At 40.2% G+C, this 11163-nt stretch overlaps 1 protein-coding gene across 1 annotated transcript; it reads right to left on the reverse strand.

Annotated features, from left to right (window-relative positions):
- Positions 1-151: 151 nt before the first annotated feature.
- On the reverse strand, positions 152-11084 carry LOC114153635 (short transient receptor potential channel 2-like). The gene is made up of 13 exons (XM_028032309.1): positions 9664-11084; positions 8704-9396; positions 7442-7642; positions 7193-7357; positions 6919-7093; positions 6634-6834; positions 5789-5951; positions 5615-5707; positions 5228-5420; positions 5018-5145; positions 4860-4932; positions 4664-4778; positions 152-2537 (listed from the first exon to the last, which is right to left on the reverse strand). The coding sequence occupies exons 1-13, from the start codon at positions 9676-9678 to the stop codon at positions 1660-1662; spliced, it is 3093 nt and encodes a 1030-aa protein (XP_027888110.1). The 5' UTR covers positions 9679-11084; the 3' UTR covers positions 152-1659.
- Positions 11085-11163: the final 79 nt, after the last annotated feature.

Genomic DNA, 11163 nt, shown 5'->3' on the forward strand with positions numbered 1-11163 from the left:
TACAGCCCAGTTAACGGAGAAGAAACAAATTCCATTTAATTTAAAACGAAACCTGAAACCAATTATATTCAAATATTTGACCAGTAGAGAATCTTTAATGGAATGGTCTTGCCAAAAAACAAACAAACAAACAAAAAAAAACACCATGCCATTTTACAGTTGAAATGGTGACGACTTTTATTGGCCTGACTGGTACATTTCATTCTTTAAGCAACATTAATCTGCTGTCACTGTTAATTCAGCAGGTAAACAAACTTCACAACAGAAAAGCTACATGTAGTAAGGTTTAACAAGGTTGTTGGTTATAACAAAATAAAAAAAGCAGTAAACTTATTCAGTGCGCCTAATGTAAAAATCATTTCAACAATTTGTTCTAAAAACCAAAAACTAGAACAAAATTTAGTGGGATTTTTCTTCAGTTTTGTGGGATAGATTGAATCCTGGCTTCATTTTTTTGTGAGAAATTTGCTGAGTTCAATATTTGTCAGAAGTCCAACTGAGACTGATTACTAATATCAGTACAAGTAGGCGATGTATGACTGCAGCCTGTGTGTACAAACACTGTAGAAGTGGCTCCAGACACTTGGACAAAAAACATCGCTGTCTCCTTTCCCTCCAGCCTCTCTCTATTTTCAGTGTCCAGTTCTGATAATAACAGCGTTAATCTCCGTCTTGCTGTCCATACACTGCTGGACTGATTTCTCTGCCACAGCAACAATTCATACAGCCTGGCTTCTTCAATCGTACAGTGTAAAATGTGTCACTATTAAAGCTACAGTTTGTATTGTTTACAAAAATATGTTTTTGTCCATATTTGTTCAAAGTCTCACCATGTCGGGATATTATATCATGAGACAAATAATCTGAGAAAAGATCAAACTCCCTCACTTCCTCCCCGAGCTACTATTGCCGCCTGAAAAAAATGCTCAAGGTCAAAACCAGCCAATCACATCCAAGAGGAAGGTCTTATAGCTGTCAATCAACTCTGTGTACGCGCTGATAAATGTGCTAATGGCAGAGAAACAACTTACTGTTCAGACGTCATCGGCATCTTAATGAAATGCTTATAAGAAGTAGTCATAATAAAAAGAAACTACTCCTTATATTAGTTTTAGGGTTTCAAAGTGTTAATGATTTGCTATTTACCAGTAATATAAATCTAACCTCAAATGTACAGAAATTAGAGATTTATCAAATCATGCATTGACACCAAAAATCTGTTGAATGTTGAACAGATTTGACTTCCTTTAATGCCCAGAGCAGGTTTCTTTCCTCAGTCGCTGAGATGCTGAGGCTCTTGGAAAGTAGTGGGGAGATTATGAAATGCTAACAAAAGAAGAGACATTTCAAAAATAATGTTCAGTCAATATTGCAATTGCAGTTTTCAGCAATAGTATTGTAAATAAAAACATTTCTGCCCAGAATATAAAATGTTTGTGTTAAATAAGATATTCGTTTGCTTTCTGTGTGAACCTGTCCTCCTCTGGGTCTAGTCCTTGCTTAGCTGCACTCCAGGTTACTTTTTTGATGCATTAGTCTATACAGACGTCGGCTATATGCAGTCTTACAGCTGAAAATATCTGTATGTACGGTGATATTTATCTACTGAGCCTTTTTTTCTTTTTAAACTTCTCAAATTTTCCGGTTTTCAGAGACCCATCATGGTTTTACTGGTGTGCCGTCAATCGATCCTTCCCCTTCCTGTGAACCAAAGCCGGTGTCGTTGGAGCTGCTGCTCCCTGTTGGAGACTGAATCACTTTCTTATTTCCGGTTTTCTCGTCCCCCTTGGTTACGTGAGATCTTTCCACAACATTACCCCCATACTTTTTTCCCTTCATCCATCCTGCCTCGTCTGGTTTTTCTTTCAACTCCATGTTATTGAACTTGTTTATCGTTTTCTTCGCATCTGTTTTTTCAAAACTAGTTTTGCTGCTCTCTATGTGTTCAGGTCTGATCTCTGCAAGATTTTCCGTCACCTTGGGGTCAATATCTCCTTCCCTTTTAGCCTCCTTGCCCTGTATGCTCTCAGCTTTCACCTTTCCTTCTACTCTAATAAAACCCATCCCTTCTGAGAAGTCCTCTTTTACTCCATCATCCCCTTTGCTTACTTCTACAAGCTCTGTATTTTCAGTTTCTTTCCAATCCCCAAGCTCTGTTTTCGCTCGTCCCTCTTCCATTTTCACCACCTCGCAGTCTGCTGCCTTACCCAATTCTTCTTCTTCACTTTCATCCACCTGATCCAATTGTGCATCTGTGTCCTGCCGCGCCTCTGAATCGGCCTTCCTTTCATCGGCCCCTTCCTCTTTCTGATGAACTGTCACTTTAAGCGATGTGCTTTTGTCATCTTGGCTGCTGTTAAAACCTCTGAAGTTATTCTTGGCACCGATGATGTATTTCCCAAGCACAGAAGAACCGTCCTTGGTCAGTGCGTCGTTTGCAGCGTGTCCATCAGTCATCAGAAGCTGCTGGATCCCTTTCATTTCAAGATGCATCCTGGAGACCGCCTTGTTCAGCTCCGTGATTCGGTTACCGATATCTACGGGGAGAAAACACAAATCACATCACAGTAATTAGGTTTGCTAATGGCAATTAAATTTAGTTGGAAACTCTTCTTTAATAGAAAAGGCTAACACTATGGATATTTGATTATGCAGGCTTCACACTGTAATCATCACAAATTATGGTTTCTGTTGATCGGCATGATTTAATTTCAAGGTTCCAACACATCTTTAATTTACGAATTTGATACCTTACCAGTCTCAAACCTCTAGATTTGTTTTGGGAGGTTTCAGAAAATAGAAAATTCTGAAAGTTTGTGTTGAAAATAACATTTAGCAGCTTAAATGGCAATCTGGCCTCATCTACAGGATCCACCAACCATGAAACATTTAATTTTGTTTTATTCAAAACCTAAAATAATGATGAGTAAACAATTTAAATCAAATTGTGACGTGGCAAATCAAAGTTGTCAGTTCTTTGTCAGATCGACGATGTACAAATGCAATCTCTAAATACACTAAGAGCATGTCTTTGGGAGTACATAAATTATTTTAAAGATGGTCACAGCAATGTTATAAACATTATTAGAGAAGTTGTTTACAGTCGAAAGAAGCTCCAGGGGGGAAATCTCAACGTTTTATGAGACATTGTGTAAACAATTAAAAACAACAGAAAAATCCAGTTACAAAACGGCACAGAACTGGTTGATTTCTGGGAAAAAACATCTTGGCGGATTCTGGGAATCCAAATTAATTTCTACACACAAGATTAAGCAGAAAACTGATGTGATCTTTGGGCTCTCATGAGTCACCACATTAGAACAGAACATTTTCTTGAATTAAAATCCCAGGACAGACTCAGAATAACCTCCTTGTTAATGTACATGGTTTTCAGAGCATCCACAAATGCATGTTAAAGTTTTAACATTCGTCTTAAATAGGCTCATTGTTCTCGGGCCTAGAAATAGGATGCACTGAACTGAGCTAAAGCGCAAAACTATTTGATGGTTTGATAAATTAAAATTATGGAGTTGTTTGCGGAAATCATGGACACTGCTTCCTCCAGGCTGAAGAGGATGGGAACAGCCTTATTACTAACAATAATTTATAGTCAAAGCTCCTGGATGGAGTGCTGAAAGGGAAACTTATTTGATATCTTAAATTAATTATTAGTTCATTAAAATCTACAGCAAAGAGTTCTCAGCTTAATCTGACCTGAAAATATTTCTTCATTGAAAAGACCATACCGAAATAGGTTGAATAGTATGGCAGTTAAATTTCCTCATCGATGTGTCATCGCTTATTGGAAAACAGAAACTGGAGTGAGCACTCTTACGTTCCAATTTTTTAAAAAAAATGGCCTGAGGCATCTAATTATCCTTCCAGTCTATGCCAAATACACAATATTGTGTTTGACTGCGGCTACCGTCTGATTGGTCATCAGTGTTTTTACATGTGAAGCATTAGCTTAGTACAACTTCTTCCATCTAAACAACATGTCGAAACTAGGGCACCATTATAAAGTATTCTGCTGACAAAAGTTGTTGAGATAAATGCGCTGGTGTTGGAAACAATGCTGGTCAGGACGAGGTCAGAGATTGGACCTCCCAGAATCCTAACAGAATCACATTAGCCTTGTGTTTTTACTTTTTTAATTAACACCTTTTCCCAATTTCTTGATTTTGAGCACAAAAATTAATATAACTATCATGAACTATAAAGCCAAACGCAAATGAAAATAAAAAACAAATTAACATTACCAATGTTTGCTCTTTAAGTCTTAATTATTTCTACCACTTGCTGATATGTGTTTTGTCGTCATCAGCTTCATTTTTTTTCCGTTTATTTTTTAAGTTTCTTTGATTATTTTATATCATATAGCTTACTTTTTTATTAACTAGTGACCATATCAGAGATTTATGTATGAAAAATATCGCACTATGCGACTTCCCCCTTTTGTTTGCGTCTCTAATACATTACATTAGCAAATTGGCACAGTCCTCTCTACTTAAACCAATCAGCAGATGCAACTTATCATCGTAACAGATGCAACTTGCAGACAGTGTGATACTTTACTTTTCATACTGTAAAACACTGGTATTATTCTATGTCTCACAGACCACATTATAGCAACTTAACTGTGTTTATATAATGAGTTTGTTACCTTTCCTCTTGGTCTCCTCAAACTCCCTGCGAGCTGACTCGATGTAGCGCTGCACCAGAGCTCTGATCACCTGCTGTCGGTAAGGCAGGTTGTCCTCCGTTCCTTTGTCGTTAGACTTTTTCAAAGAAAACATTTAGTCTAATGCATTAAAGTAACGCAGAAAGTGATTAGCAAAGAGCACTGAACACACTCTTACCATAGAGGCTACAGGAGGGTATTTTTGCTCCGAGTTAAAGTTGCAGCAACAGCAGAGACATTTAAAAAACCCCCTTAAACACAATTTCAGAAAATTATAAAACACAGCATTAATAGCAAAACAAAACATGTAAAGTGCAGTGGAAGATTTGAGCTTACCTCAGGATGTAAAACACAGCTTTGGGAGAAGGGATGATATTGAAAGGCACAGGCATGGTGAGGCCCTCTCTGAAGTAGCTCAGGTACAGTTTAGACCGGGCAAATTTCCACTCCACATCTGCATCGTCCTAAAATCACACTAAGGACCTCAGATTTCATCTTTGAGCTTCATCTTCTACCAAACACAGCTACAGACCTGTTGCTCCGTACCTCAATCTTCTGAAAGGAGTTTGTGATCATGGCAATCAGCATGTTGAGCAGGACAATGACGATAACGAGGGTGAAGATGCCGTACAGGATCCTTCCTACAAACTCCGCTAAAACAAACTGCGGCATGTCCACATAGTCCTGGTTGGCCACACCAAACATGGTCCAGAATAAGAAGTTGAAGGTCTCATTAAACCTGCGGTAAAGTTGTGAAGCATCAACAAAATGAGATTGATTTTATGAAAAAAAATAAAAGGCTTTCAAAATGTTTGCAAGAAAACTGCAGCAGATACAATGCATGCATTCCAAAGGCTCATGCTACTGTGTTCATATCATCACTACTTCTATAATCCTGCAGTATTTATCAACCTGAACTGCCCATGTTCTCACCTGCCAAGATGTGGGGAGATGACATAAGGAACGTAGACATTGTTGATGCCGCAGAGGAAGGCCGTCCCGATGATCATCAGTATAAACATGAACCTGTGAAAGAGCAACATCTGTTCATGTGATTCGAGTTCCTCTCTAAGCTGTGCGACTATCCAGATGTCGCAATGCCGTCACCTCATCATGTCATCAATCATCTTCCCTATGGAGATCTGCAGCGTTCCCAGGGACTCGTGGGCCGGCAGGATGTAGGCTAACCGGGTGAAGCTCAACATGCTGGTTACTGCAAACAGCACCTCGGAGATGAGCTGAGGGTCCTCCTGGCGCCAGTTGTCACGACCTTATACATAAACACAAAGCGGTTGAATATAACAAAAGCTTTTTAGAATCGTTTTACGGTGCCTTCTAAGAGCATTTATACCCTTAAAACTTGACGTTACAATTGTATTTCAGTGGTTCTTATTGTGATTTTATGTGATCTGTTTGGCATAGATGATTATGAGAGGATGATTATGCTGTTTTAAACATTTTTCAAAAACAAATGAAATGCATGTCCTTCATTTGTATTTGGTTCTCTTTATTCTAAAACCTCTATTTAAAACCCATTGCATGCATGACATTACCTTTAGAAGTCACCTAATTACTAAATAAGAGACAATTTAAGCAAAATTTTATCAAAGATAAAGTTGCTCTGTGAAAGCCAATTATTACCTGACTAATCTGATGGAGCCTGGGCTATTCTGAAGAGATAAAATTAGCAAAACATTCACTATCTACCTGTGCAAAACTGATAAACAAGCCAAAATTACACTAAAAGGTGGTTCTACACCTTAGTGACTCATGCAAGGTGAATATGAATACAGCTCACACTTTTTAACATAACTGTGTACAATTATGTCATTTATTTTTAAATAACATAATTGTATGTTATTTAACATACAATTATGTTATGACGTTCCAAAATGTGTGTAAATATTTTTCCTAAAGCACTTTAGCTGAGTAACTTGGCACCAATTTCTCACCAGTCTGAGTAAAGTAGATGCACTCATCACTGTTGCTCTGATCATGGCACAGGAAGTGACCTTTGACCATGATGAGCACACGTAAGGCAAAGGATGCCAAGTACATGCTCAACACAATCATGTCCAAGCAGTTCCACCAGTCCAGGAAGTAGCTTCGCAAGCCCTCAATCCAGACTTCCTTACACTCGTACCAGAAGAATCCTGCGTGATAGAAAATGAACTCCCTTTACGTTCCAGTTAGATTGGAGGTGTTAGCTCATGTTAAACCTGACAGACTGGACCTACCAACCACCCACACCATGTGGAATGAGCTGTGCAGAATATTCTGCTGACGGGATGCAAATTTGTCACGATACATCTCCATAATTATGGATTCTCCGAGTAATGTGATGAGAAACCACAAGTACGACGCAGAATGAAGCAGAAACTTGATCACAGGGATTCTAACCATTTTTCCCGCCTGCAGAAAAACAAGAGGACTGTTGAGCATAAACCACATATAACATCTGTCACTTCTAGACTTAAAACTCTGCAAGATATGTAGCGATTTTTATTCAACCTTCGACTTTGGAGCTATCCAGTAGACGAGGCAAAGAAAAGGCATGGTTAGAAAGATCCCAACAGAGACGAGGAGCTTCCAGGCTGTCCTGCTGCCTCTCCACCCTGCCAGTTTTCCACACCAAATGGAAGAAAGAACCTGCTGACAGATCGGATGGGCCACAAACTAACAAACACAGAGAGAGAATAAAGTTATTAAGGTAAATAAGAGTTTTTTCACATGGAGCTAACCATGTCCCAATCTGCTCACCTGCTTCTGGTTGTAGTTGACTGCAAGCCTCAGCCGTGACAGGTTGGGGATTCCCTCCTCAAAGGCCTCCTGGTCCAAAGCGTCCTGGCTCTCGTCTCCACAGCTGTTCAGGATTGTGGTGACTTCACTCTGGTTACGGCACATGCCCAGTAACTCGACGGCAAACTCCTGACAGAGTTGCTCCAGGTCCAGGTACTGAGGCTGCAGGAGAAACAATGAGTTTTTCCAACTAAACAGAGACGAACAGCGATATGCAAAAAGTATTTGCCTTTTATTTATTTTTGTTTTTACTTTGTTGACACAATTTTTTTTAGCTCAAATGAAGAAAGAATGAAAGACAAAAATATTAATCTTGTAAGTTTTCAAACAATGAGATGGGTCTATATGAAATAGGGATCGCCAACCTTGATAAATTATGAATTAACCATGCTGCATTTATTCCACAAGCCACGCCCAGGCCTAATTACTGAAAGACATGTTGAACCAAGAAACCACTTAATTACAACCTGTAGGCAAAACTAAAAGGCACGACATGATGTTCAGATCTGAAGAAATGTAGGCACCAAACAGTCTGGAAAGGGTTGGGAAAACTTTTATAAGACTTTGGGACCAATGGTCAACCATCAGTTTCTGACCATAAGCATAAGCCTATTTGGGTTATGCAGCAGGGTCAAAGCACAATCTGAAGTCTAATCCTGATTGACTCCAAAATGAAGGTTTTAGGATGGTTTATTCAAAGTCCAGACTTTAATCCAATGAAGATTCTTTGGCATGACTTTAACTTGCCAAAATCAACTAGGACGAAATTTTGCCACAATGATCTTACAGACTGATTGCGAGTTCCTGCTATTGTTGCTATACCTACTGATTCCATAAAGAGCCATACTGATTTGGATAGTTTTTTTTCTCCCAGTATACAAAATCCTCATTTGTAAAATGCTTTTTTATTTACCAGGGTTATATTTGTCTGATGTGATGCATTTACGTGTGACAAACCAAAAGAAAAGGAGGAAAACGGGCGTGCCGTGGTGGCGGGGGGGTTAGCGCAACCCACATTCAGGCAAAACGTAGCCTCGACGCGGCTGTCGCGGGTTTGACTCCCGGACCCGGCGACGTTTGCCGCATGTCTTCCCCATCTCCTTCCCCCTCTCCTTCCCCCTTTCCTGTCGGCCTGCTTTGAAAGGGGGGACACTAGAGCCCACAAAAAGACCCCTTGCGGGGCAATAAAAAAAAAAAAAAGGAGGAAAACTTTAAGAGGGCACCTTAAATTCGGGCTCTTTTTGGGACAACCTGCGGAGCTCTCTGCTGAGACTGAAGGCACTGAGCATAGCATCGCTGGAGGTGATGGAGAGATAGGCACGGCTGGCGATGCCACGGTAGGTGTTGATGCGAGACAAGGAGAACTTCAGCAGGTCATACTGCCGGCCGTTGCGACACTCCAGACAGGCGCAGGATATCTTATGAGGCCAGGGGATGCCATGCCCTTTCTGAGTGAGCATGGTGACTATTTCATAAAGATCTTTCTGACAGGCAAGTGTCAGAGGTGTGACACCAGGGGCAAACTGTGAGTTGTCAATGGACCGGTCAAAGATGGCTTGAGAGAAGGATCGTACATCCATCTTGTTGCCTTTCTCCTGGTCCAGGCGGTCCAACAGGCGTTTCACCACCTTGGGCTGGTTTGTGTCCACAGCCACCAGCAGAGCCTCGTGAATCTGCCGGAAGTCAAACTTTACTCCCTGCAGAAGGGCATCCATGGCATCCTCATTGCCCAGGCGGATGGAGAGGTTGAGAGCCTCCCTCCACTGGCGGTCCTCCGACTCATCCAGCTGGCGAATGATGCCATCCCCAGTCTTCAGCAGTCCACACAACATCTCTATTTTTCCCTCCTGAATGGCACTGAGGAGCGCCGGAGGGAAGCGCATCTTCTTGTTCATGATCTCTCGCCATTGCTCTGGCTGTGGAAAAATGCAAGCAAGTTACCATCTAGTCACAAATGAACAGTGAATTCAACAGCTAATATTTCATGCAAGTGAAGCAAAGTTTTCTGATTAGCCTTGATAAAGATAGAATTGATAAAGATAGAATTGATTGACATGTTGCTTCTTAAAAAGGAAAACAAGACAGAAATTAAAGCATATTTGCAGCACAAAAAAAGTGTAAAGCTACCCTTTTCTCCTTGCGATTGCCCATTCTGTAAAGCACATAAATACAAAGGAACTCACCGTGAGGTTTTCCATTGTTGATGACAAACCAATCCACTCTTTAACGTTGTGATCCTAAAGCGAAAGCCTGATCAGTCTTTGGAGACATGAAGTAGATATCCACCAACTATTATGCGCTTCAGAGATGGAGGTGAAAGATACCAAAAGACTGGTATGTTCCCTTTCAATCAGCGAACTGAGCACTGTGGCGATCATGTGCTACCGCCTGACTAGATGGATTCATCATCTTCCATAAACTCAATAACAAAACTGAATGTCCCCGGGGCCAGGGCCAATTAAAATGTAACCTGGTTAAAGTGTTTCATGCTTGGCTGGGCTGAAAGCAAACTGTTTCAAACAGGAATTATCCCTGGTCTCCCCATTAGTAACAGCACCACAGGACAATTAAAGAGGCTGTCATTGTTGCTCCCCAGATGAGGAGCAGGAAGCGCAAAGCACCCTGGATAAACAAGCACCTCACAGTTAAAGATTCACTAATTAATTTGCCCGTTTTCTCAACATTCAGTGCACTTTATAAAAGGTCAAACGGGATGAGAAAAAGCAAACTTTTTTCTTACTACGCATATTTTATTGTGAATTCGTTCCAATTTACTCTGATGTCCCTAAAAAAATCTGGCAATTGCCTTCAGAAGTTACCTATTATAGTCACCCTATGTCTACTCTTCCACCTGTAAAAACATAGCTCTACTGTAAAGTCACCAAATGTTTTGGAAAAGAGCCTAATCAAAACCAAGAAACCCTGGAGACAAATCAAGGATAACATTGTGGAGACGGATGAAGCAAATTGAGGTTACTCAGTTTGCCAAGCCCAAGCTGTGCACAACTGATAGAGCCCTCATTCACTTTACCATTCCAAAATGGAAAGAAGATGGAAATGCACAAGTCAGGACCCCCTAAACTGGCAAGCTCAGAGAAGCAACCAGAAGGGACAAGTTAGAGCAGGAGAGAATAGATGGCCAGGCAACAATTTCAGTCAATAAGTGATCAGAACAGGAAGAGAGCCGCCCCAAAACACCTCCAGCTTTTATTACAGCAGCAGTGGATTCTACCTGGTATTGACTCTGGTAGTTTAGTTATGAAATAAATTGCATCAGTCTATTAAACAAAATAACCTAAAATTTGTGTCTGTAATGCAAAAGTAATAATGAGCAATTACTGATGCATTGATTGGGGTTTTAATAAGAGTCAGTTTTCTCTCCACTCTAAATTTAAAGGGATAATTTCAATCTAAATACGGTTACTGAAGGAGGAAGTGGCTTATCGTTGAACTGATGACACTACAGTTTTATCTAAAAGGGAAGCCTGGTGAACTTCTGCCACATGCAAATATGACTTCATGTAGCAGAAATTACAGCTTACATGAGCTCCTAATCTAATCCATAAATTGGGAGTTTAAATGTAAAATAAGATACAGAGTTAAACAAAGTGAGAAAAGCATATAGAAGCTAAAGTGTAAATAAAAGCTTTACCAAAAAAAAAGGTAAAATGTTTCAACTTGAA

The sequence above is a fragment of the Xiphophorus couchianus genome, chromosome 11 (genome assembly GCF_001444195.1).
Source record: "Xiphophorus couchianus chromosome 11, X_couchianus-1.0, whole genome shotgun sequence".
NCBI lineage: Eukaryota > Metazoa > Chordata > Actinopteri > Cyprinodontiformes > Poeciliidae > Xiphophorus > Xiphophorus couchianus.